At 51.4% G+C, this 27,969-nt stretch overlaps 1 protein-coding gene across 1 annotated transcript in view; it reads right to left on the reverse strand.

Moving 5' to 3' along the window:
- C2CD3 (C2 domain containing 3 centriole elongation regulator) overlaps positions 1-27,969 on the reverse strand; it is a 123,998-nt gene that overhangs the window by 27,931 nt on the left and 68,098 nt on the right. Inside the window, exon 24 of the mRNA XM_060263796.1 lies at positions 16,719-17,045. Within this exon, the coding sequence (XP_060119779.1) occupies positions 16,719-17,045 (327 nt within the window). The remainder of the gene's footprint in view (positions 1-16,718; positions 17,046-27,969) is intronic.

The following is a 27,969-nucleotide window of genomic DNA, read 5'->3' on the forward strand; positions in this document are numbered from 1 at the left end:
AATCAGACCATTGAGGGTCCATCTAGTCCAGCCTCCTGTCTCACACAGTGGCCAGCCAGTTCCTCTGGAGGGCCAGCAACAGGGCAGAGAGGCCAAGGCCTTCCCCTGAGAAGAACATCAGATGAGCCCTGCTGAATCAGACCATTGAGGGTCCATCTAGTCCAGCCTCCTGTCTCACACAGAGGCCAACCAGTTCCTCTGGAGGGCCAACAACAGGGCAGAGAGGCCAAGGCCTTCCCCTGAGAAGAACATCAGATGAGCCCTGCTGAATCAGACCAGTGAGGGTCCATCTAGTCCAGCCTCCTGTGTCACACGGGCCAGCCAGTTCCTCTGGAGGACCAACAACAGGGCAGAGAGGCTGAGACCTTCCCCTGAAAAGAACCTCAGAAGAGCCCTGCTGGATCAGACCAGGGAGGGTCCATCTAGTCCAGCCTCCTGTCTCACACGGGCCAGCCAGTTCCTCTGGAGGACCAACAACAGGGCAGAGAGGCTGAGACCTTCCCCTGAAAAGAACCTCAGAAGAGCCCTGCTGGATCAGACCAGGGAGGGTCCATCTAGTCCAGCCTCCTGTCTCACACGGGCCAGCCAGTTCCTCTGGAGGGCCAACAACAGGGCAGAGAGGCCGAGGTTTTCCCCTGAGAAGAACCTCAGAAGAGCCCTGCTGGGTCAGACGAGGGAGGGTCCATCTAGTCCAGCCTCCTGTCTCACACGGGCCAGCCAGTTCCTCTGGAGGGCCAACAACAGGGCAGAGAGGCCGAGGCCTTCAGAAGAGCCCTGCTGGATCAGACCAGTGAGGGTCCATCTTAGGGTTGCCAAGTCCAATTCAAGAAATATCTGGGGACTTTGGGGGTGGAGCCAGGAACAAGGGTGTGACAAGCATAATTGAACTCCAAGGGAGTTCTGGCCATCACACTTAAAGGGACAGCACACCTTTTTAAATGTCTTCCTTCCATAGGAAATAATGAAGGATAGGGGCACCTTCTTTTGGGGCTCATAGCATTGGACCCCTGGTCCAATCGTTTTGAAACTTGGGGGTACTTTGGGGAGAAGCACTAGATACTATACTGAAAATTTGGTGCCTCTACCTCAAAAACAGCTCCCCAGAGCCCCCGAAACCTCCAGATCAATTCCCCATTATACCCTATGAGAATCAGTCTCCACATAGAGATTAATGAAGTGTCAGCAGACTCCACCCCCCCACCCCCCCCAATTTCTGGCCACTCTGAAGCGAGGGATTGGCCTCTCTACTCACAAGTTGCTGCAACTTCTTCAAAGTAACACAGACACACCATCCCAAGAGGAAGCCTTTCAATCACCGACTGAAGCCTCCCGAGATAGAAACGCACATGGTCCTCTGGGGGCGGAGCTTCCCCCCCCCCGCCAGCCAGACTCCCCGAGGAGACGCCACCCCCGGCAGCTGGAGAGGACGCAAGGACTACGAGTCCAGCATGCACCTCGTGAAGGTGTCCCATTGACCAGGCTGTGCATTTTTGCTATGCTAATATGTATTCTCAATAGATCGGACTAGTGGTAACCAATTCCTCTGGAAGGCCAACAGGGCATAGAGACCAAGGCCTTCCCCTGAGAAGAACATCAGTAGAGTCCCGCTGGATCAGATCTGTGAGGGTCCATCTAGTCCAGCCTCCTGTCTCACACAGGGGCCAGCCAGTTCCTCTGGAGGGCCAGAAACAGGGCAGAGAGGCTGAGGCCTTCCCCTGAGAATAACATCAGAAGGAGCCCTGCTGGATCAGACCAGTGAGGGTCCGTCTAGCCAGCCTCCTGTCTCACACAGTGGCCAGCCAGTTCCTCTGGAAGGCCAACAACAGGGCAGAGAGGCTGAGGCCCTTCCCCTGCGAATAACATCAGAAGAGCCCTGCTGGATCAGACCAGTGAGGGTCCGTCTAGCCCAGCCTCCTGTCCTCACACAGTGGCCAGCCAGTTCTCTGGAAGGGCCAACAACAGGGCACAGAGGCTGAGGCCTTCCCCTGAGAAGAAGAGCCCTGCTGGATCAGACCAGTGAGGGCCCATCTAATCCAGCCTCCTGTCTCACACAGTGGCCAACAAGTTCCTCTGGAGGGCGAATAACAGGACAGAGAGGCCAAGGCCTTCCCTGGTAAGAAACTAAGAATAGCCCTGTTGGATCAGAACAGATTCCAGCCATGGGGATTGAGGGGAACCTCAACATTCAAAGGCACTAAACCTCTGAATCTCAGAACCAAGAAGTAACATCAGGGGAAGGCTTCGGCCTCTCTGCCCTGTTGCTGGCCCTCCAGAGGAACTGTTTGGCCACTGTGTGAGACAGGAAGCTGGACTAGAAGGACCCTCACTGGCCTGATCCAGAAGGACTCTTCTGATGTTCTTCTCAGGGGAAGGCCGAAGCCTCTCTGCCCTGTTGTTGACCCTCTAGAGGAACTGACTGGCCACTATGTGAGACAGGAGGCTGGACTAGATGGACCCTCACTGGCCTGATCCAGCAGAGCTCTTCTGAGGTTCTTCTCAGGGGAAGGCCTCTCTGCCCTGTTGTTGGCGCTCCAGAGGAACTGGTTGGCTGCTGTGTGAGACAGGAGGCTGGACTAGATGGACCCTCACTGGTCTGATCCAGCTGGACTATTCTGATGTTCTTCTCGGGGGAAGGCCTTGGCCTCTCTGCCCTGTTGCTGGCCCTCCAGAGGAACTGGCTGGCCACTGTGTGAGACAGGAGGCTGGACTAGATGGACCCCCCCTGGTCTGATCCAGCAGGGCTCTTCTGAGGTTCTTCTCAGGGGAAGGCCTCAGTCTCTCTGCCCTGTTGCTGGCCCTCCAGAGGAACTGGCTGGCCACTGTGTGAGACAGGAGGCTGGACTAGATGGACCCTCCCTGGTCTGACCCAGCAGGGCTCTTCTGATGTTCTTCTCAGGGGAAGGCCTCAGCCTCTCTGCCCTGTTGTTGGCCCTCCAGAGGGACTGGTTGGCCACTGTGTGAGACAGGAGGCTGAACTAAATGGACCCTCAATGGTCTGATCCAACAGGGCTCTTCTGATGTTCTTCTCAGGGGAAGGCCTCGGCCTCTCTGCCCTGTTGTTGGCCCTCCAGAGGAACTGGTTGGCCACTGTGTAAGACAGGAGGCTGCACTAGATGGACCCTCCCTGGTCTGACCCAGCAGGGCTCCTCTGATGTTCTTAGAGCCTACAGTTCTTCTACATTAAGCTAATTAATTATACTTGCTCATTCTAATACGATTTATGTAATTTTTAATGCACCAAGGTTGCCGTTGTGCGTACTTTAGAACTGGTCTTCAACCATAATAAACAGTTCATTAATTCACTCTAAAACTAGGCACCCGTGGCAATCGTACAATCTGATCTCACTGAATTAGCCATAAACACTGAACGCAGTGTCGCGTGTTAAAAACAACCCTGCTACGCATTTTGGGAAATCTAGTCAAAGAATGCCCCAAGACAAGGTCTTTCGGAAGTGTTGGATGGCCCAAGCCTGCCTGCTCTTGTCAGATCTCAGAAGCTTGGCCCTGGTTAGTACTTGGATGGGACACCCGAATGAAGAAGACTGTAGATTTATATCCCGCCCTTCTCCCTGAATCAGAGACTCAGAGCAGCTTACAATCTCCTAGATCTTCTTCCCCCACAACAGACACCCCTGTACCACATCTCTTGCCTTGAAAACCCAATGGGCTGAGTAGTCAGGTTAAAACGGATAAAAGGAAGTACTTCTTCACCCAAAGGGTGATTAACATGTGGAATTCACTGCCCCAGGAGGTTGTGGCAGCTACAAGCATAGCCAGCTTCAAGAGGGGATTGGAGAAGCATATGGAGCAGAGGTCCCTCTTGGCTATTAGCCACAGTGTGTGTGTGTGTGTATAAATATATATATATATATATATATTTGGCCACTGTGTGACACAGAGTGTTGGACTGGATGGGCCATTGGCCTGATCCAACAGGGCTTCTCTTATGTTCTTATGTGACAGAGTGTTGGACTGGAGGGGCCACTGGCCTGATCCAACAGGGCTTCTCTTATGTTGTTATGTGATACAGAGTGTTGGACTGGATGGGCCATTGGCCTGATCCATCATGGCTTCTCTTAAGTTCTCATGTTACTCAGAGTGTTGGACTGGATGGGCCATTGGCCTGATCCAGCATGGCTTTTCTTATGTGACACAGAGTGTTGGACTGGATGGGCCATTGGCCTGATCCAACAAGGCTTCTCTTATGTTCTTATGTGACACAGAGTGTTGGACTGGAGGGGCCATTGGCCTGATCCATCATGGCTTCTCTCATGTTCTTATGTGACACAGAGTGTTGGACGGGAGGGGCCGTTGGCCTGATCCAACATGGCTTCTCTTATGTTCTTATGTGACACAGAGTGTTGGACTGGAGGGTCCACTGGCATGATCCAACATGGCTTCTCTTATGTTCTTATGTGACACAGAGTGTTGGACTGGATAGGCCATTGGCCTGATCCAACATGGCTTCTCTTATGTTCTTATGTGACACAGAGTGTTAGACTGGATGGGCCATTGGCCTGATCCAACAGGGCTTCTCTTATGTTCTTATGTGATACAGAGTGTTGGACTGCATGGGCTGTGGTGGAACCGGCCCGATTCTGCCTTCAGACCCGGTCCCGTCAGCTCCCTATTGAGTCGCCAACTCCTGGAGGGAGCTATTTCTCCTCCTGCCCCTTGGGCTCACTGCCACCACCTGCTCAGTCTAGGGGTTCAGATTGAGAGGAACAGGACTCCCAATCCCCCTCTCCAGCTGTGAGGCCAGGCCTCAAGGTCCTCTGCCACCCTGCACTTGGGTTTCACAGAGACCTCAGCGCTTCTTTGGGGCACCCCTGGAGGATTGGCACCTTATCCAACTGCATGCCTTCCCCCTTCCCCGGGGCCCCCTTCTCAACCCAGCGTGGTCTAAAGCGGTTTGGGGATCTATGTGGTACAGAGTTTGACTGCCAGCATTTTAAACAGAAAAAACATTTATTTAAAAGAGAAAAGGATAGGGAAAGAAAAACAAAACAAAAATAGTTGCATCTACAAAATTAGCACAGCACAGCACAGCAAACAGCATAACAAAGAAAAGTTGATTATAAACGCATCCGGTTGGCCCTGATCTAGACTTGCCCTGTCTATGAGAATGACTTACTTGGTCTGACTGCCTGGAGGCCTCATTCTCTTTTGAATAGGCCGCATGCACAGGCAGGAGCTCTCTCACTGGCAACCTCTCCCTTCGAGCTGCAGCTGAGAACTCCACTCTCTTCCTGCCTAACACATGGCAAGAACAAAAGCACTTCCTGCCTCTCTAGGAGATTTTCCCCCTAGCGTTGTTGGTTTGGTTCTGGAAGGGAGGGGGGGGGAGTGAGAGGAAGGCTACAAAGCCTGCTGAGGGATTTACTGATCCCTGCCAATGAAGCACCCACACTCTAAGATGGTGTTTCTCCACACGTCCCCCTCCTTAAATTCTGAGCCGGAGGGGTTGCCTCCTACAGAGGTGACCCCGTAGCAGAATCCAAACAAACAAGGAGAAACCCGTTAACCAAAATATTACACAAACATTCAGGTATTTCTCCAATAATACACAAAGTCCAGCACCCTAGGTGCCCATGTCCCTTCTGGACAACAAGTCGCATTGCTGCATTCAGAAGGAATGTCCAGTCTAAGATGTACTCCTCCATCTCCCAGGACCACCTCTGGAGTTTGGTGCTCTCCCTCCGTTGCTGCTGTTGCTGGGGTGAGTGGTCCATCAAAGGAGGAAATCCTGGCCCCACATCTGAGGTTGGAAACTGCCCAGTTCCACAAAGTTGCTTCTTTATCCCTCATTGGTGGAATGTTCCCTCTGTCCACTCTGACCTCCCAGAAAACCACCTCTGGGGCTCCAAACAATTGCTGTCCCAGCTTCTTTTTGTCTCCTTCCTTCCTACCTATATGCAACCCCATGGACCTCGCAGAGAATGGCTGTGGTATATTCACCTGTACCACTTTAACTGCCTTTCCCGTCTTCTCCATAGCCACCACATAAGTAGCATCGTCCAGGTCATCCACAATCATATGGGGTCCCTCCCATTCCACTTTCCGTTCACCAGTATGAAGTGGCAGGACATCCATCACCCTATCCCCTGTCTCAGCTTCTGCGAACTCCACTTTCTGGTCCCTTGCCACCTCACACAGTGGTTCCAGCCTAGGGTCACTTTGAACCTCAGACAGGAACATTTCTGGCTCCCCCAGACTTCCTATCATCTGTTCCTTCAAGCCACCCCTAGTCCCACTGTTTCCAGAACACTCAGCCAAAGTTTGATCTGGGTTCTCCGCCCCCTCAGTTGGTTTTTCAGTGTCAGCCAACTGAGCTCCTTCCTGCCTGGACGGCTCCACAGCATCCTGCTGCCCTTGCGGAAATTGGCACCCCTCTTCCCATTGGGCACACCCTCCTGCAGGGCTTGAGACAGGCTGGTCCTCCCCCTCCCTGGTTGGTGAGGTGGCTTCCCTAAAGTCGCCTTCCTCCCCCCACCTTCCCCTGAGGGTTTGGCTTGGGTTCTCAGTCCCCTCGGTTGGTTTTTCAGCACTACCAAACTGACCCCCCTCTTGCCTGGAAGGTCCCACAGCTTCCCAGGATCCCTGTCTGCCCTGCTTCAAGACGACCTGTTTTGAGAGCGTCTCGGACGATCCCACTTCCTGATCCACAGCTACTTGGTGAACCGGTTCCAACCTAAGGTCGCTCCGGACCCCCTTCTGGAACCGCTCCCATTCCCCCAAGCCTTCAGCTATGTGCTCCTCTGAGCCCCCATTAGCCTTGCTGCTCTCAGAACCTCCTGTGAAATCTCCACTCTCCACCTCGGTCTCTTCAGCTTGCACATCCTTTATGCTCGACAGGTCCCTTTCCTTGCTAGGAACATCTACAGCCTCTTGCTGCACTTGGGGAAAGCTACACCCCTCTTCCCCTTGAGAACACCCTACTCCAGGGCTTGAGACAGGCTGGTCCTCCCCCTCCTGGGTGACTGACCTCTCTTCGTCCTCAGTAACCTGGGCTATTTCCCCCTCCCTGGTTGGTGGTGAGGTGGCTTCCCTAAAGTTGCCTTCCTCCTCCCACCTTCCCCTGAGGGTTTGGCTGCGGGTTACAGCATTGATAGAGTACTGGCCAACCAACAAATCCCGGCCCAATAACACTGGAACTGTTTGTTCCTTCATTACCCCACATTCAGAATAGGATTTACCTTCTTGTGGAGCCAAACCCCTGAACTGCTTTCGGGAGTGCTCTGGCCCCAGTTTAAACCTTTTAAATACAGTGGCTTTATAGGCTGCAAAAGTTATCCCCCCATCTTCCACAGGCATGCTGTAATAGATGGCTGAAAGCTCTCCAGTCAGGTTGCTACAGAGGTAAGACATATAGTCCTCCTCTGCAATTCCCCACTGTTTGGCTGCCCTCTCAAAGTTGGAGAGGTATATGGAGGGGTCTTCTCCCTCTTGGTACACTGCAAAGTCCTTGGGGGTGACTTGGATCTCTTTGCTTAGTTCAGCTTCCAGACGTAGCACCTCAAGCTCATGGCGACGTTGCTCTTCCTGCTCCCGTCTGCGGATTTCAGCTTGTCTCTCCTCTCTCTCTCGTTCCTCCCGTCTGCGGTCTTTGTCCGCCTCGATACGCATTCTCTCCAGTTCTATGCGTAGCCGCAAGGTTGCGTCTGACTGGGTGGGGTGCCCTTCTGCAGGTGCCCCTGCCTGCTGATGATACTCCAACAGGAGGACTTGCATATCTGCTACAGTCAGGTTGTCACACTCCAGCTCTTGTTTTGCGCACTCTTCCTGGAGCTGTGGCTTTGTCATCTTCAGGATTTCCAGTTTCTTAGCACGCTCCATCCTAACTAACTAAACTTTCCCTACTCCAGTTGACCCGAAAATAAAACAAAACCTCTGTTGCTTTCTCTGGGTGCTTGCACGTATCAAAAAAGCAAAAATGCCTGGCCAATCAAGTTCTCTGTTTGTTCTTATCCCACCGCTGCCGCCAAGTGTGGCGGAACCGGCCCGATTCTGCCTTCAGACCCGGTCCCGTCAGCTCCCTATTGAGTCGCCAACTCCTGGAGGGAGCTATTTCTCCTCCTGCCCCTTGGGCTCGCTGCCACCACCTGCTCAGTCTAGGGGTTCAGATTGAGAGGAACAGGACTCCCAATCCCCCTCTCCAGCTGTGAGGCCAGGCCTCAAGGTCCTCTGCCACCCTGCACTTGGGTTTCACAGAGACCTCAGCGCTTCTTTGGGGCACCCCTGGAGGATTGGCACCTTATCCAACTGCATGCCTTCCCCTTTCCCCGGGGCCCCCTTCTCAACCCAGCGTGGTCTAAAGCGGTTTGGGGATCTATGTGGTACAGAGTTTGACTGCCAGCATTTTAAACAGAAAAAACATTTATTTAAAAGAGAAAAGGATAGGGAAAGAAAAACAAAACAAAAACAGTTGCATCTACAAAATTAGCACAGCACAGCACAGCAAACAGCATAACAAAGAAAAGTTGATTATAAACGCATCCGGTTGGCCCTGATCTAGACTTGCCCTGTCTATGAGAATGACTTACTTGGTCTGACTGCCTGGAGGCTTCATTCTCTTTTGAATAGGCCGCATGCACAGGCAGGAGCTCTCTCACTGGCAACCTCTCCCTTCGAGCTGCAGCTGAGAACTCCACTCTCTTCCTGCCTAACACATGGCAAGAACAAAAGCACTTCCTGCCTCTCTAGGAGATTTTCCCCCTAGCGTTGTTGGTTTGGTTCTGGAAGGGAGGGGGGGGAGTGAGAGGAAGGCTACAAAGCCTGCTGAGGGATTTACTGATCCCTGCCAATGAAGCACCCACACTCTAAGATGGTGTTTCTCCACATGGGCCATTGGCCTGATCCAACATGGCTTCTCTTATGTTCTTATGTGATACAGAGTGTTGGACTGGAGGGGCCACTAGCCTGATCCAACAGGGCTTCTCTTATGTTGTTATGTGATACAGAGTGTTGGACTGGATGGGCCATTGGCCTGATCCATCATGGCTTCTCTTAAGTTCTCATGTTACTCAGAGTGTTGGACTGGATGGGCCATTGGCCTGATCCAGCATGGCTTCTCTTATGTGACACAGAGTGTTGGACTGGATGGGCCATTGGCCTGATCCAACAAGGCTTCTCTTATGTTCTTATGTGACACAGAGTGTTGGACTGGAAGGGCCATTGGCCTGATCCATCATGGCTTCTCTCATGTTCTTATGTGACACAGAGTGTTGGACTGGATGGGCCATTGGCCTGAATCCAACATGGCTTCTCTTATGTTCTTATGTGACACAGAGTGTTGGACTGGATGGGCCATTGGCCTGATCCAACAAGGCTTCTCTTATGTTCTTATGTGACACAGAGTGTTGGACTGGAAGGGCCATTGGCCTGATCCATCATGGCTTCTCTCATGTTCTTATGTGACACAGAGTGTTGGACTGGATGGGCCACTGGCCTGATCCAACATGGCTTCTCTTATGTTCTTATGTGACACAGAGTGTTGGACTGGAGTGGCCGTTGGCCTGATCCAACATGGCTTCTCTTATGTTCTTATGTGACACAGAGTGTTGGACTGGATGGGTCATTGGCCTGATCCAACAGGGCTTCTTTTATGTTCTTATGTGACACTGAGTGTTGGACTGGATGGGTCATTGGCCTGATCCAACAGGGCTTCTCTTATGTTCTTATGTGACACTGAGTGTTGGACTGGATGGGTCATTGGCCTGATCCAACATGGCTTCTTTTATGTTCTTATGTGACACTGAGTGTTGGACTGGATGGGTCATTGGCCTGATCCAACAGGGCTTCTCTTATGTTCTTATGTGACACAGAGTGTTGGACTGGATGGGCCATTGGCCTGATCCAACAGGGCTTCTCTTATGTTCTTATGTGACACAGAGTGTTGGACTGGAGGGGCCATTGGCCTGATCCATCATGGCTTCTCTCATGTTCTTATGTGACACAGAGTGTTGGACTGGATGGGCCATTGGCCTGATCCAACAGGGCTTCTCTTATGTTCTTATGTGACACAGAGTGTTGGACTGGAGGGGCCATTGGCCTGATCCAACCTGGCTTTTCTTATGTTCTTATGGGCTCACTATAAATGCCAGGGACGTGACAGCACTTTCCACCCGTCAGAACTGCCAGGGAGGGGCTGTCTGCTCAGCAAAGAGTGTGAGGGTGGAAGCTCTACAATTCACTCCCCCCCCTCCCAATCGGTTCTTATAACGGGCTCCAAGGCCAGGCCAGGCCTGGGCTGGCCAGAAATCTACTTTGTTTGTTTCAAAAACAAGGGAAGTGCTCTGTCAGGAGAGAGATTTGCTATTAAAATTAAGGAGCGTGACCTAGTTTGTCCCCCGTTCAACGGACTCACTGGGGTGCCTTTGTGCCAAGCTGCAAGGTCAGGCCTGGGGAAATGGCCGCTTCTAAGATGAAACAATGTGGAACACAACCCCCATGGCTGTTTCTGGGGGAGGAGGTGATCCAGAGCAGTGGTTCCCAACCTTTATGGCACCAGGGACAGGTTTTGTGGAACACAATTTTACCAGGGACTGGGGTGGGGGATGTTTTTGGGATGATACAATTGTGCGCTTTATTTCTATTAGTTTGGCATGGTGGTTAAATGTGTGGACTCTTATCTGAGAGAACAGGGTTTGATTCCCCACTCCTGCACTTGCACCTGCTGGAATGGCCTTGGGTCAGCCATAGTTCTGGCAGAGGTTGTCCTTGATAGGGCAGCTTCTGTCAGAGCTCTCTCAGCCCCACCCACCTCACAGGGTGTCTGTTGTGGGAGAGGAAGGTAAAGGAGATTGTGAGCCGCTCTGAGACTCTGAAATTTGAAGCAGAGGGCAGGATATAAATCCAATGTCGTCTTATTATTATTAAGTTTCTTATTATTATTAAGTGAGTTTCCTGCATCATGCAAGGGGTCTCTTCCAACTCTATAATTCTGTGATTCTATTATTACTACATTGTAATATATAATGAAATAATTATGTAACTCACAGCTCAGTTTCTAACAGGCCACGGCCTGGGACCGGTCCGCAGCCTGGGGGTTGGGGCCCCCTGATCTAGAGCACAGCACTGCCCGAACCAGGGTCAGAACAAAGAGTCCCGACTAGCACGCCTTCCTGCCAGGCTCGCTGTGCTAAGACCTCTTGGGTTTTTTTGGTGGCACATTATCGAATATCTAAAATATTAGATTCAAGGTTAGCAGAAGGGCCTCAAGCGCCTGTTACTCGCTTTTACTTCACACTGCGAGACAAATTTCCTGTCCATAAACTATGTAAAATCCAAAATTTTAGTATTCCCAAATTCCTGGAAACCACAAAGCTGGTGCCTCAAGGGAAATAATATCGAACAGGTGAAATCTTTCAACTACTTGGAGGTCTTTTCCCAGTAAAATCATAACTGGACAGTACAACGCAAGCAAGCAGCAATTTTAGCAAGGCGGAGTTCGTCTGCGGCGGTTAGCTTTTTTTTTTTACAAGAGCGGCAACCAATTTGTCCCAGCTGCTACTCGTGTTTTTAATGCTAAAACAGCATCTCAGTTGTTGATCCCCGTTTGGGTTTGCGCCCTCAATTGGAGAGCCAGTTTGGTGTCGTGGTTAAGTGTGCGGACTCTTATCTGGGAGAACCGGGTTTGATTCCCCACTCCTCCACTTGCACCTGCTGGAATGGCCTTGGGTCAGCCGTAGCTCTCTTCTCTGGGAGAACAGGGTTTGATTCCCCACTCCCCCACTTGCGGCTGCTGGAATGGCCTTGGGTCAGCCAGAGCTCTCTTATCTGGGAGAACCGGGTTTGATTCCCCACTCCTCCACTTGCGGCTGCTGGAATAAGAACATAAGAACATAAGAGAAGCCATGTTGGATCAGGCCAACGGCCCATCAAGTCCAACACTCTGTGTCACACAGTGGCAAATAGCCACGGATGGACCTCTGCTCCATATTTTTATCTAAACCCCTCTTAAAGGTGGCTATACTTGTGGCCGCCACCACCTCCTGTGGCAGTGAATTCCACATGTTAATCACCCTTTGGGTGAAGAAGTACTTCCTTTTATCCATTTTAACCTGTCTGCTCAGCAATTTCATCGAATGCGCACGAGTTCTTGTATTGTGAGAAAGGGAGAAAAGTACTTCTTTCTCTACTTTCTCCATTCCATGCATTATCTTGTAAACCTCTATCATGTCACCCCGCAGTCGACGTTTCTCCAAGCTAAAGAGTCCCAAGCGTTTCAACCTTTCTTCATAGGGAAAGTGCTCCAGCCCTTTAATCATTCTAGTTGCCCTTCTCTGCACCTTCTCTAAAGCTATAATATCCTTTTTGAGGTGCGGCGACCAGAACTGCACACAGTACTCCAAATGAGACCGCACCATCGATTTATACAGGGGCATTATGATACTGGCTGATTTGTTTTCAATTCCCTTCCTAATAATTCCCAGCATGGCATTGGCCTTTTTTATTGCAAACGCACACTGTCTTAACACTTTCAGTGAGTTATCTATCATGACCCCAAGATCTCTCTCTTGATCAGTCTCTGCCAGTTCACACCCCATCAACTTGTATTTGTAGCTGGGATTCTTAGCCCCAATGTGCATTACTTTGCACTTGGCCACATTGAACCGCATCTGCCACGTTGACGCCCACTCACCCAGCATCAACAGATCCCTTTGGAGTTCCTCACAATCCTCTCTGGTTCTCACCACCCTGAACAATTTAGTGTCATCCGCAAACTTGGCCACTTCACTGCTCACTCTCAACTCTAAATCATTTATGAACAAGTTAAAGAGCATGGGACCCAGTACCGAGCCCTGTGGCACCCCACTGCTTACCGTCCTCCACTGCGAAGACTGCCCATTTATACTCACTCTCTGCTTCCTATTACTCAGCCAGTTTTTGATCCACAAGAGGACCTGTCCTTTTACTCCATGATTCTCAAGCTTTCTAAGGAGCCTTTGATGAGGAACTTTATCAAAAGCTTTCTGGAAGTCAAGGTAAACAACATCTATCGGGTCTCCTTTGTCCACATGTTTGTTCACCCCCTCAAAGAAATGCAACAGGTTAGTGAGGCAAGATCTTCCCTTGCAGAACCCATGCTGAGTCTTCCTTGGGTCAGCCATAGCTCTCTTATCTGGGAGAACCGGGTTTGATTCCCCACTCCTCCACTTGCGGCTGCTGGAATAGCCTTGGGTCAGCCAGAGCTCTCGCAGGAGTTGTCAAAAGGGCCAGTTTGGTGTAGTGGTTAAGTGTGTGGACTCTTAACCGGGTGTAGTGGTTAAGTGTGTGGACTCTTAACCGGGTGTAGTGGTTAAGTGTGTGGACTCTTAACCGGGTTTGATTCCCCACTCCTCCACTTGCAGCTGCTGGAATGGCCTTGGGTCAGCCATAGCTCTGGCAGACGTTGTCCTTGAAAGTGCAGCTTCTGGGAGAGCCCTCTCCAGCCCCACCCACCTCATAGGGTGTCTATTGTGGGGGAGGGAGATAAAGGAGGTTGTGAGCCGCTCTGAGACTCTTCGGAGTGGAGGGCGGGATATAATCCAATATCTTCTTCTTCTTCTTCAATTTCCAACTTGAGCAAATTCAGGCAGCACTTTTATGCCATATTTTAGGGGTCCCCAACTGTGTCAGCTATGCTGCAATGTGCCTAGAGACTGGAACCCATTTGATGGAGACCAGGGCATGGCTACTAACTATAAAGTTTTGGCTACGCCTACACTTTAGGGCAGACCCTGCTAGTTATATCCATATGATGCTAGCGGATTCCTTCGTTTCCACTTGGGATAGTCAGATCCAGAAGAAAATACATTCCATAGGTGTACCCCTGGACAACCTCTGTATGCTAAGTGAAACACAGGCATTCAGAACTTTGAAACAGAGGATTTTAGATATTGAGAAACAGTCCCTTTGTTCTTCTGGACATAAAACTTGTTCCGCTTTAGCATTTGGTATCTTCCCAGATCATGGGGCGCCTGCTGCCTACCTTTCCCAGATTACTTCACCCCAGTTACGCTGCTCTTTTATGTTAGCAAGACTCGATGTTCTACCCTCAGCGGTATTGTCTGGGAGTTTTGCCAACATCCCTTATCAGAATAGTGTCTGTCCATGTAATGGAAGGCACCCTTATCAGGATAGAGTCTGTCCATGTAATGGAAGGCACCCTTATCAGGATAGAGTCCGCCCATGTACATATATGAACATATGAAGCTGCCTTCTACTGAATCAGACCCTCGGTCCATCAAAGTCAGTATTGTCTTCTCAGACTGGCAGCGGCTCTCCAGGGTCTCAAGCTGAGGTTTTTCACACCTATTTGCCTGGATCCTTTTTTGGAGATGCCGGGGATTGAACCTGGGACCTTCTGCTTCCCAAGCAGATGCTCTACCACTGAGCCACCGTCCCTCCCAATGTAATGGAAGGCACCCTTATCAGGATAGAGTCTGCCCATGTAATGGAAGGCACCGTTATCAGGATAGAGTCCGCCCATGTAACGGAAGGCACCCTTATCAGGATAGACTCCGCCCATGTAATGGAAGGCACCCTTATCAGGATAGAGTCCGTCCATGAAATGGAAGGCACCCTTATCAGGATAGAGTCTGTCCATGTAAAGGAAGGCACCCTTATCAGGATAGAGTCTGTCCATGTAAAGGAAGGCACCCTTATCAGGATAGACTCCGTCCATGAAATGGAAGGCACCCTTATCAGGATAGAGTCCGTCCATGAAATGGAAGGCACCCTTATCAGGATAGAGTCCGTCCATGAAATGGAAGGCACCCTTATCAGGATAGAGTCTGTCCATGTAAAGGAAGGCACCCTTATCAGGATAGTCTGTCCATGTAATGGAAGGCACCTTGAAACGGCCACCCATGTTTTACATCATTGTGATTTTTATGGGGAAGTGCGGGACTGCATAATCAAACCTATTCTGTCTAATTTTTATGGAGTACCTGAAGCGAAGTTAGTTTTTTTTCTACTATCTGACCGATGTTCCCACATCACAAGCCTGCTTGCAAAGTACCTTTGGGCTGCCATAACAATCAGGGAGCAAAAGACTAGCTCCCCTTCTTGATGTTTGACTGGTTTTTATAGCTGAAACTCTATGTAAATTTGCTATGCTGGACTTTTTATTTCTATGCCAATAAAGGTATTTGGAATTTGGATTCAAGGTTTTGGTTACGGCCTTTACAGCCCTGAGTGGTTTGGAACTGAGGTATCTACAGGACCGCTTCCTGCACTATGTCCCTAGTCAAAACCTGTTGGTGATCCCTGGCCCCAAAGAGGTCCGGCTGTCCTCAACGAGGGTCAGGACTTTTTCAGTCCTGGCCCTTACCTGGTGAGCTGTCTGCCGGAAGATACCTGGGTCCTGAGGAATTTTTTACAATTCTGCGGGGCCTGTAAAGCAGAGATGTTCCATCAGAATTTTGCTTGAGGACAGCAACAGGAACGCTCCTCCCCTGCCACAAATGTTGCTAGTCTTCAAGGTGCTCTTGGACTTTTGCTCTTTCTTTTTTTTTTTACCGCTACAGACAGGCTAACATGGTTGCCCACCTTGATCTATCTCCACGGAGATGGATTGACCCAGTGAAGGAAGCCACATCCCCCAGTTTGCAAGAACATCAGAGAAGCCCTGTTGGATCAGGCCCATGGCCCATCCAGTCCAACACTCTGTGTCACATAAGAACATCAGAGAAGCCCTGTTGGATCAGGCCAATGGCCCCTCCAGTCCAACACTCTGTGTCACATAAGATCAGAGAAGCCGTGTTGGATCAGGCCAATGGCCCCTCCAGTTCAACACTCTGTGTCACATAAGAACAAAAGGGAAGCCATGTTGGATCAGGCCAGTGGCCCATCCAGTCCAACACTCTGTGTCACATAAGAACATCAGAGAAACCATATTGGGTCAAGCCCATCCAGTGCAACACACTGAGTCACGCAGTGGCCAAAAAAACCCAAGTGCCATCAGAACGTCCATCAGTGGGGCCAGGACACTAGAAGCCCTCCCACTGTGCCCCCCCCCCCCCAAGCACCAAGAATACAGAGCATCACTGCCCCAGACATAAGAACAGAAGAAAAGCCATGTTGAATCAGGCCAATGGCCCATCCAGTCCAACACTCTTTTTCACACAGTGGCTAAAAAGCCCAGGTGCCATCAGGAGGTCCATCAGTGGGGCCAGGACACTACAAGCCCTCCCAATGTGCCCCCCCCAAGCACCAAGAATCAGAGCATCACTGCCCTAGACATAAGAACATGAGAGAAGCCATGTTGGATCAGACCAATGACCCATCCTGTCCAACACTCTGTGTCACGCAGTGGCCATAAACCAGTTGCCATCAGGAGGTCCATCAGTGGGGCCAGGACCCTAGAAGCCCTCCCACTGTGCCCCCCCCGCAAGCACCAAGAATACAGAGCATCCCTGCCCCAGACATAAGAACCTAGGAGAAGCCATGTTGGATCAGGCCAATGGCCAATCCAGTCCAACACTCTGTGTCACACAGTGGCCAAAAGAAACCAGGTGCCATCAGGAGGTCCATCAATGGGGCCAGGACACTAGAAGCCCTCCCACTTTGCACCCTCAAGCACCAAGAATACAGAACATCACTGCCCCAGACAGAGAGTTCCAACAATATGCTGTGGCTTATAGTGATGGACCTCTGCTCCAAATACAAGCATTCTCTCTCTCTTCTCACACACACACACACCTGCAGCCCAAGAAATTTTGGATTTTGCTTACCTTTCAGGCTTAAGTGCATGGCTCTTTCCACAAGGATGCTCACAGCAAACGTCTTCTGGGGGTCCACTGCAGCAGCAGCAGCAGACTCCTCAGAGGATTTCTCAGCGAGGGTCCCCACGACCGAAGGATCCGGCTTGCGGCCGTGAGATTTTGAGTCTTGCTGGCTGGTCACGAGCACCTTCTTTCCTTCTTCGCCCTCACTGCTGCTACTGCCGCCGTGTTCTGCAGGCTCAAGCCCGCGGGGGGCGGTGACCGCAAGCGCGATGTGAATTCGCACGGCAGCTCCCCACAGGTTCGAAGCGTTGCGCCGGAACAAGGGGTAGACTCCTGCGGCAACCGGAGAGCAGAGCACAACATGGAATCTCTGAGAAAGCAGCGGTGCTTTGTATAGTTAAGACAGTCAAATCCGGTTTCTAGAAATCCTTGTCCATGTGGATCGGGAAACCAGTGGACACATGAAGCTGCCTTATCCTGAATCAGACCATCAGTCCTAACCTATTGAACCCGGAGCCTTTGGCACACAAACTGGGGGAGCGACTGCTCTATTCCTGGGGCTGCCAAATCTAACTCAGGAAATACCTGGGGATTTTGGGGGCGGAGCCAAAAGACTTTCCCATTCCCTAAAATAAATAAATAAAAATACAGCGGTCCCTAAGGTAAGAGCAAACGATCCCGTTGGGGTGTTTTCCAGCTGCGCAACCACCACTGGGGGGGGACCAGACTGCCGTTGCACATCAGGGGAGACTACTCCGCCAGCAGGTGAGTTCCCACCCCCTCGACTGCTCACGCCCCAAAAGGAGTTGCTTAGTGTGACTGTCTGTGCTCCAACTTACAAGGGGAGCCCATGCCATCAGGGACTGAGTTGGTAAGGATTTAAGAAGAGCCTTGCTGGATCGGACCGGTAGTCCACCTAGCCCAGTATTCTGTCTCAAACTGTGGGCCAACAGCAGGTCGCACAGGCTGAGGCCTTCCCCTGATGTTCCCTCCTCAAACTGGAGTTCAGAGGTTGCTACTTTACACAGGTTGTGAGGGGTCTGGAGACCAAGTCCTATGAAGAAAGGTTGAAGGAGCTGGGGATGTTTAGCCTGGAGAGGAGGCGGCTGAGAGGTGATAGGATCACCATCTTCAAGTCCTTGAAGGGCTGTCCTATAGAGGAGGGTGTGGAATTGTTTTTTGTGGCCCCAGAAGGTCGGACCAGAACCAATGGGTTGAAATTAAATCAAGAATCTCCGGTTCAACATTAGGAAGGACTTCCTGACTGTTAGAACAATTCCTCAGAGGAACAGGCTTCCTCGGGAGGTGGTGAGCTCTCTTTCCTTGAAGGTTTTTTAACAGAGGCTACATGGCCATCTGACATAAGAACATAAGAACATAAGAGAAGCCATGTTAGATCAGGCCAATGGCCCATCCAGTCCAACATTCTGTGTCACACAGCGGCCAAATATATATATATATATATATATACACACACATACACACTGTGGCTAATAACCACTGATGGACCTCTGCTCCATATTTTTATCTAACCCCCTCTTGAAGGTGGCCATGCTTGTGGCCGCCACCACCTCCTGTGGCAGTGAATTCCACATGTTAATCACCCTTTGGGTGAAGAAGTACTTCCTTTTATCCGTCTTAACCTGTCTGCTCAGCAATTTCATCGAATGCCCACGAGTTCTCGTATTGTGAGAAAGGGAGAAAAGTACTTCTTTCTCTACTTTCTCCATCCCATGCATTATCTTGTAAACCTCTATCATGTCACCCCTCAGTCGACGTTTCTCCAAGCTAAAGAGCCCTAAGCGTTTCAACCTTTCTTCATAAGGAAGGTGTTCCAGCCCTTTAATCATTCTAGTGGCCCTTTTCTGAACTTTCTCCAATGCTATAATATCCTTTTTGAGGTGCGGCGACCAGAACTGCACACAGTACTCCAAATGAGACCGCACCATCGATTTATACAGGGGCATTATGATACTGGCTGATTTGTTTTCAATTCCCTTCCTAATAATTCCCAGCATGGCGCTGGCCTTTTTTATTGCAAACGCACACTGCCTTGACATTTTCAGTGAATTATCTACCACGACCCCAAGATCTCTCTCTTGGTCAGTCTCTGCCAGTTCACACCCCATCAACTTGTATTTGTAGCTGGGATTCTTGGCCCCAATGTGCATTACTTTGCACTTGGCCACACTGAACCGCATCTGCCACGTTGACGCCCACTCACCCAGCCTCAACAGATCCCTTTGGAGTTCCTCACAATCCTCTCTGGTTCTCACCACCCTGAACAATTTAGTGTCATCGGCAAATTTGGCCACTTCACTGCTCACTCCCAACTCTAAATCATTTATGAACAAGTTAAAGAGCATGGGACCCAGTACCGAACCTTGCGGCACCCCACTGCTTACCGTCCTCCACTGCGAAGACTGCCCATTTATACTCACTCTCTGCTTCCTATTACTCAGCCAGTTTTTGATCCACAAGAGGACCTGTCCTTTTACTCCATGACTCTCAAGCTTTCTAAGGAGCCTTTGATGAGGAACTTTATCAAAAGCTTTCTGGAAGTCAAGGTAAACAACATCTATCGGGTCTCCTTTGTCCACAAGTTTGTTTACCCCCTCAAAGAAATGTAACAGGTTAGTGAGGCAAGATCTTCCCTTACAGAACCCATGCTGAGTCTTCCTCAATAACCTGTGTTCATCAATGTGCCCACTCATTCTGTCCTTGATAATGGTTTCTACCAACTTTCCCGGTATTGAAGTCTGACTGACTGGCCTGTAATTTCCTGGATCTCCTCTGGAACCCTTTTTAAAGATGGGGGTGACATTTGCTACCTTTCAGTCCTCAGGAACAGAGGCAGATTTCAATGAAAGATTACAGATTTTTGTTAGAAGATCCACAAGTTCAACTTTGAGTTCTTTCAGAACTCTCGGATGTATGCCATCCGGACCCGGTGACTTATTAGTTTTTAATTTGTCTATCAGTTGTAGGACCTCCTCTTTTGTCACCTCAATCTGACTCAGGTCTTTCAACACCCCTTCCAATATTAGTGGTTCTGGGGCGGGCAAACACTTCTCATCTTCCACGGTGAAGACGGAGGCAAAAAATGCATTCAGCTTCTCAGCCATTTCCCCATCCTCCTTCAGTAATCCTTTTACCCCATGGTCATCCAAGGGCCCCACTGCTTCCCTGGCTGGTTTCCTACTTCTAATATATTTGAAGAAATTTTTATTGTTGGTCTTTATGTTTTTTGCAATATGCTCCTCATAGTCCCTTTTTGCCAGCCTGATCACAGTCTTGCATTTGATTTGCCACTGCCTGTGTTCCCTTTTATTAATCTCACTTGGACTGGTTTTCCACCGCTTAAAGGAGTCCTTTTTACCTTTTACAGCTTCCATTACTTTGTTTGTTAACCATGCTGGCCTCTTCTTATACCTGTTTGTGCCTTTCCTAACTTGTGGTATGTATTTTATCTGAGCTTCTAGGATTATAGTTTTAAATAGTCTCCAAGCTTCCCCAAGGGTTTTGACCGTATTTACCTTTCCTTTCAGTTTCCTCCTCACATGCCTCCTCATCTCAGAGAATTTACCCCTTTTAAAGTTAAATGTGGTTGTGCCGGTCTTTTTGGGCAACTCCCTATTTATACAAACGGTGAAATCAATAACATTATGGTCACTGTTCCCAAGCGGCGCAATCACTTTTACGTCTCTCACTAAGTCTTGGGCATTACTTAGGACCAGATCCAGGATCGCCCCACCTCTGGTAGGTTCTGAGACCATCTGCTCCATAGCACAGTCATTGAGAGCATCAAGAAACTCAATCTCTTTCTCTCGACCAGAACACATATTGACCCAATCAAGCTGCGGGTAGTTAAAATCACCTATTACGACACAGTTTTTACGTTTAGCCGCTATCTTTAATCCTTCCATCATATTATAATCGTCCTCTCTCTTTTGATTTGGTGGGCGATAACAAACTCCCATAATTAGATTTCCTTTTGGGCCCTCTATTTCAACCCAAAGCATTTCTAAAAGGGAATCTAATTCTCTGACCTCAGTCTTACTGGACCGTATATCCTCTCTGACATACAGAGCCACCCCACCTCCAACCCTTCCCTCCCTATCCTTCCGATATAACTTATATCCAACAGTGAAGATCCTGGGAATTTAGGGGGAAGTGTTTGTGAGTTTCCTGCATTGTGCAGGGGGTTGGACTAGATGACCCGAGAGGTCCCTTCCAACTCTAAGATTCTTTGATTCTATTCTATGATTCTCTCTGAATCAGAGACTCAGAGAGTCTTACAATCTCCTATATCTTCTCCCCCCACAACAGACACCCTGTGAGGTGGATGGGGCTGAGAGGGCTCTCCCAGCAGCTGCCCTTTCAAGGACAACCTCTGCCAGAACTCTGGCTTACCCAAGGCCATTCCAGCAGGTGCAAGTGGAGGAGTGGGGAATCAAACCCGGTTCTCCCAGATAAGAGAGCTATGGCTGACCCAAGCCAATCCAGCAGCTGCAAGTGGAGGTGTGGGGAATCAAACCCGGTTCTCCCAGATAAGAGAGCTCTGGCTGACCCAAGGCCATTTCAGCAGCTGCAAGTGGAGGAGTGGGGAATCAAACCAGGTTCTCCCAGATAAGAGAGCTCTGGCTGACCCCAGGCCATTCCAGCAGCTGCAAGGGGAGGAGTGGGGAATCAAACCCGGTTCTCCCAGAGAAGAGAGCTCTGGCTGACCCAAGGCCATTCCAACAGCTGCAAGTGGAAGAGTGGGGAATCAAACCCGGTTCTCCCAGAAAAGAGAGCTGTGGCTGACCCAAGGCCATGCTAGCAGCTGCAAGCGGAGGAGCAAGGAATCAAACCCAGTTCTCCCAGATAAGAGAGCTCTGGCTGACCCCAGGCCATTCCAGCAGCTGCAAGTGGAGGAGGGGGGAATCAAACCCGGTTCTCCCAGATAAGAGAGCTATGGCTGACCCAAGGCCATTCCAGCAGGTGCAAGTGGAGGAATGGGGAATCAAACCCGGTTCTCCCAGAGAAGAGAGCTCTGGCTGACCCAAGGCCATTCCAACAGCTGCAAGTGGAGGAGTGGGGAATCAAACCCGGTTCTCCCAGATAAGAGAGCTATGGCTGACCCAAGGCCATTCCAGCAGCTGTAAGTGGAGGAGTGGGGAATCAAACCCGGCTCTCCCAGCTAAGAGCTCTGGCTGACCCAAGGCCATTCCAGCAGCTGCAAGTGGAGGAGAGGGGAATCCAACCCGGTTCTCCCAGATAAGAGAGCTCTGGCTGACCCAAGGCCATTCCAGCAGCTGCAAGTGGAGGAGTGGGGAATCCAACCCGGTTCTCCCAGATAAGAGAGCTCTGGCTGACCCAAGGCCATTCCAGCAGCTGCAAGTGGAGGAGTGGGGAATCAAACCCGGTTCTCCCAGATAAGAGAGCTATGGCTGACCCAAGGCCATTCCAGCAGCTGCAAGTGGAGGAGTGGGGAATCAAACCCGGTTCTCCCAGATAAGAGCTCTGGCTGACCCAAGGCCATTCCAGCAGCTGCAAGTGGAGGAGAGGGGAATCCAACCCGGTTCTCCCAGATAAGAGCTCTGGCTGACCCAAGGCCATTCCAGCAGCTGCAAGTGGAGGAGTGGGGAATCCAACCCGGTTCTCCCAGATAAGAGAGCTCTGGCTGACCCAAGGCCATTCCAGCAGCTGCAAGTGGAGGAGTGGGGAATCAAACCCGGTTCTCCCAGATAAGAGAGCTCTGGCTGACCCAAGCCCATTCCAGCAGCTGCAAGTGGAGGAGTGGGGAATCAAACCCGGTTCTCCCAGATAAGAGAGCTCTGGCTGTCCCAAGGCCATTCCAGCAGCTGCAAGTGGAGGAGTGGGGGAATCAAACCCGGTTCTTCCAGATTAGAGAGCTCTGGGTGACCCAAGGCCATTCCAGCAGGTGCAAGGGGAGGAGTGGGGAATCAAACCCGGTTCTCCCAGATAAGAGAGCTCTGGCTGACCCAAGACCATTCCAGCAGCTGCAAGTGGAGGAGTGGGGAATCCAACCCGGTTCTCCCAGATAAGAGAGCTCTGGCTGACCCAAGGCCATTCCAGCAGCTGCAAGTGGAGGAGTGGGGAATCCAACCCGGTTCTCCCAGATAAGAGAGCTCTGGCTGACCCAAGGCCATTCCAGCAGCTGCAAGTGGAGGAGTGGGGAATCAAACCCGGTTCTCCCAGATAAGAGAGCTCTGGCTGTCCCAAGGCCATTCCAGCAGCTGCAAGTGGAGGAGTGGGGAATCAAACCCGGTTCTCCCAGATAAGAGAGCTCTGGCTGTCCCAAGGCCATTCCAGCAGCTGCAAGTGGAGGAGTGGGGGAATCAAACCCGGTTCTTCCAGATTAGAGAGCTCTGGGTGACCCAAGGCCATTCCAGCAGGTGCAAGGGGAGGAGTGGGGAATCAAACCCGGTTCTTCCAGATAAGAGAGCTCTGGCTGACCCAAGACCATTCCAGCAGCTGCAAGTGGAGGAGTGGGGAATCAAACCCGGTTCTCCCAGATAAGAGAGCTCTGGCTGTCCCAAGGCCATTCCAGCAGCTGCAAGTGGAGGAGTGGGGGAATCAAACCCGGTTCTTCCAGATTAGAGAGCTCTGGGTGACCCAAGGCCATTCCAGCAGGTGCAAGGGGAGGAGTGGGGAATCAAACCCGGTTCTTCCAGATAAGAGAGCTCTGGCTGACCCAAGGCCATTCCAGCAGCTGCAAGTGGAGGAGAGGGGAATCAAACCCGGTTCTCCCAGATAAGAGAGCTCTGGCTGACCCAAGGCCATTCCAGCAGCTGCAAGTGGAGGAGTGGGGAATCCAACCCGGTTCTCCCAGATAAGAGAGCTCTGGCTGACCCAAGGCCATTCCAGCAGCTGCAAGTGGAGGAGTGGGGAATCAAACCCGGTTCTCCCAGATAAGAGAGCTATGGCTGACCCAAGGCCATTCCAGCAGCTGTAAGTGGAGGAGTGGGGAATCAAACCCGGTTCTCCCAGATAAGAGCTCTGGCTGACCCAAGGCCATTCCAGCAGCTGCAAGTGGAGGAGAGGGGAATCCAACCCGGTTCTCCCAGATAAGAGCTCTGGCTGACCCAAGGCCATTCCAGCAGCTGCAAGTGGAGGAGTGGGGAATCCAACCCGGTTCTCCCAGATAAGAGAGCTCTGGCTGACCCAAGGCCATTCCAGCAGCTGCAAGTGGAGGAGTGGGGAATCAAACCCGGTTCTCCCAGATAAGAGAGCTCTGGCTGACCCAAGGCCATTCCAGCAGCTGCAAGTGGAGGAGTGGGGAATCAAACCCGGTTCTCCCAGATAAGAGAGCTATGGCTGTCCCAAGGCCATTCCAGCAGCTGCAAGTGGAGGAGTGGGGAATCAAACCCGGTTCTCCCAGATAAGAGAGCTCTGGCTGTCCCAAGGCCATTCCAGCAGCTGCAAGTGGAGGAGTGGGGGAATCAAACCCGGTTCTTCCAGATTAGAGAGCTCTGGGTGACCCAAGGCCATTCCAGCAGGTGCAAGGGGAGGAGTGGGGAATCAAACCCGGTTCTTCCAGATAAGAGAGCTCTGGCTGACCCAAGACCATTCCAGCAGCTGCAAGTGGAGGAGTGGGGAATCAAACCCGGTTCTCCCAGATAAGAGAGCTCTGGCTGACCCAAGGCCATTCCAGCAGCTGCAAGTGGAGGAGTGGGGAATCCAACCCGGTTCTCCCAGATAAGAGCTCTGGCTGACCCAAGGCCATTCCAGCAGCTGCAAGTGGAGGAGTGGGGAATCCAACCCGGTTCTCCCAGATAAGAGAGCTCTGGCTGACCCAAGGCCATTCCAGCAGCTGCAAGTGGAGGAGTGGGGAATCAAACCCGGTTCTCCCATATAAGAGAGCTCTGGCTGACCCAAGGCCATTCCAGCAGCTGCAAGTGGAGGAGTGGGGAATCAAACCCGGTTCTCCCAGATAAGAGAGCTCTGGCTGTCCCAAGGCCATTCCAGCAGCTGCAAGTGGAGGAGTGGGGAATCAAACCCGGTTCTCCCAGATAAGAGAGCTCTGGCTGTCCCAAGGCCATTCCAGCAGCTGCAAGTGGAGGAGTGGGGGAATCAAATCCGGTTCTTCCAGATTAGAGAGCTCTGGGTGACCCAAGGCCATTCCAGCAGGTGCAAGGGGAGGAGTGGGGAATCAAACCCGGTTCTTCCAGATAAGAGAGCTCTGGCTGACCCAAGACCATTCCAGCAGCTGCAAGTGGAGGAGTGGGGAATCAAACCCGGTTCTCCCAGATAAGAGAGCTCTGGCTGACCCAAGGCCATTCCAGCAGGTGCAAGTGGAGGAGTGGGGAATCAAACCAGGTTCTCCCAGATAAGAGAGCACTGGCTGACCCAAGGCCATTCCAGCAGCTGCAAGTGGAGGAGTGGGGAATCAAACCCGGTTCTCCCAGATAAGAGAGCTCTGGCTGACCCAAGGCCATTCCAGCAGGTGCAAGTGGAGGAGTGGGGAATCAAACCCGGTTCTCCCAGATAAGAGAGCTCTGGCTGACCCAAGGCCATTCCAGCAGGTGCAAGTGGAGGAGTGGGGGAATCAAACCCCGTTCTCCCAGATAAGAGAGCTATGGCTGACCCAAGGCCATTCCAGCAGCTGCAAGTGGAGGAGTGGGGAATCAAACCCGCTTCTCCCAGATAAGAGTCCCCCCACTTAACCACCACACCAAACTGGCTATATTAAGAAGCTGAATTGCTGCCCTGTTTTCAAACAAACTCTCTTTCCCCCTTTTTGTCTCTGCAGGATAAGTATTATGATTATTCGGTGTCGTCTTTCATTCGCTCTTTCTATGGCCTGCAAGGGGAGTCGTGCCGCGGTGGTGTTGAACAACTTCGACGAACGGGACGCCTTTAGAGAATCCTGATTACCCTGCTGCCACCCTGACGTACTTGAATAAGGTAACGACAGCTTTTTGGTGTAGATTGAGTAAGGTTCCTGGAGTATAGCTGGCACGATGGAATTCTGTACCGGTCCAGAGGAAAATACGAAATCAGGTGCCAAGTTAGCTCCCAGAATTTAAGGCTTGCTCTTTTCTTAGCCGAGCAATTTCTAGTCCTGAAGATACCCTTGAAAGTATACGTAGGGCCAGGCAGTAGGCGATGGGAAAGCTGCCGGTCTGAGTAGACAATGTTGCTAGGGTTGCCAAGTCCAATTCAAGAAATATCTGGGGACTTTGGGGGTGGAGCCAGGAGACTTTGGGGGTGGAGCCAGGAGCAAGAAGGGGCGTGGAATTGTTTTCTGTGGCCCCAGAAGGTAGGACCAGAACCAATGGGTTGAAATTAAATCAAGAGTCTCCGGCTCAACATTAGGAAGGACTTCCTGACCGTTAGAACAATTCCTCAGTGGAACAGGCTTCCTCGGGAGGTGGTGGGCTCTCCTTCCTGGGAGGCTGCTAAACAGAGGCTAGATGGCCATCGACAGCAATGAGGATCCTGTGAATTTAGGGGGAGGTGCTTGTGAGTTTCCTGCATTGTGCACGGGGTTGGACTAGATGACCCTGGATGGCCCTTACAACTCTAAGATTCTTCTATGAATACTGCTTTGCACAGAAAGTGATTAAAATGTGGCATTCTCTGTTTATTCCTGTAACCATGAGGCCAGTGCACCCTACAGGCTAGTGATGGCTACAGGAATAAACAGACGTAAGAAGGGATTAGATGGATTCATGGAGGATCAGTGACTACTGGCCACAGTGATTTAGGGGGACCTCCACATTCAGAGACATTAAGCCTCTGAATTCCATCAGGGGAAGGCCTCAGCCTCTGTGCCCTGGACCTCCAGAGGAACTGGTTGGCCCCTGTGTGAGACAGGAGGCTGGACTAGATGGACCCTCCCTGGTCTGATCCAGCAGGGCTCTTTCGATGTTCTTATCAGGGGAAGGCCTCAGCCTCTCTGCCCTGTTGCTGGCCCTCCAGAGGAACTGGTTGGCCCCTGTGTGAGACAGGAGGCTGGACTAGATGGACCCTCCCTGGTCTGATCCAGCAGGGCTCTTTCGATGTTCTTATCAGGGGAAGGCCTCAGCCTCTCTGCCCTGTTGTTGGCCCTCCAGAGGAACCGGTTGGCCCCTGTGTGAGACAGGAGGCTGGACTAGATGGACGCTCACTGGTCTAATGCAGTAGGGCTCTTCTGATGTTCTTCTCAGGGGAAGGCCTCGGCCTCTCTGCCCTGCTGTTGGCCCTCCAGAGGAACTGGCTGGCCACTGTGTGAGACAGGAGGCTGGACTAGATGGACCCTCACTGATCTGATCCAGCAGGGCTCTTCTGATGTTCTTCTCAGTAGAAGGCCTCGGCCTCTCTGCCCTGTTGTTGGCCCTCCAGAGGAACTGGCTGGCCGCTGTGTGAGACAGGAGGCTGGACTAGATGGACCCTCCTTGGTCTGACCTAGCAGGGCTCGTCTGATGTTCTTCTCAGTAGAAGGCCTCGGCCTCTCTGCCCTGTTGTTGGCCCTCCAGAGGAACTGACTGGCCACTGTGTGAGACAGGAGGCTGGACTAGATGGACTCTCACTGGTCTGATCCAGCAGGGCTCTTCTGATGTTCTTCTCAGGGGAAGGCCTCGGCCTCTCTGCCCTGCTGTTGGCCCTTCAGAGGAACTGGCTGGTGCCTTTATGAGACAGGACACTAGACTACATGGGTTGTGTGTGTGGATATGCCCTTCAGGCCTGCGCAGAGGAATTTTTTAGGTGAAGCGCAGTGTGCGCGGTACTGGCTCCACCCTTTCACCTGGGGGTCATCTGCCATGGCCCAGTGAGCCGGGACGCCGGCAGCGAGTCCTCCAGGTGGTAGGTGTTACATTAACGAGCTCTATCTGCCCGGGTTTGATGTTAGAGTTTTCCTTCTCTTAGGCTGGCGAGGTTGGTGGGCCCAGCTTGCCCATCCGGTTATACCGCTGGACATTCGGTCGCACCATGACGTAGCAAACTCTGTGAAAACGGGGGGGACCAGCGAGAAGGTGTTGCTACGGATACAGTAATGCAGGAGAGGCCATTGCAGTGACCATCTGCCAGGCATAGCCAGACAGTGACCACGCGGCGTTCACTACACCGGGAGAGGAGAGGCTATGTATTGCGCATGCACTTTCCCTGGGGGGGTAGGATTCCCAGAGGGAGCCCACCCCTCACCCCACCCCCAGACTACATGGACCACTTGTCTAATCCAGCAGGGCTCTCCTGATGTTCTTAGGCCTAATGGGTGCTCAAAATACTGTCAGGTTCTGTGACAGATTCTGGGGTTAAAATAGGAGGG

Source organism: Heteronotia binoei, unplaced genomic scaffold, assembly GCF_032191835.1.
Source record: "Heteronotia binoei isolate CCM8104 ecotype False Entrance Well unplaced genomic scaffold, APGP_CSIRO_Hbin_v1 ptg000889l, whole genome shotgun sequence".
Taxonomy (NCBI): Eukaryota; Metazoa; Chordata; class Lepidosauria; order Squamata; family Gekkonidae; genus Heteronotia; species Heteronotia binoei.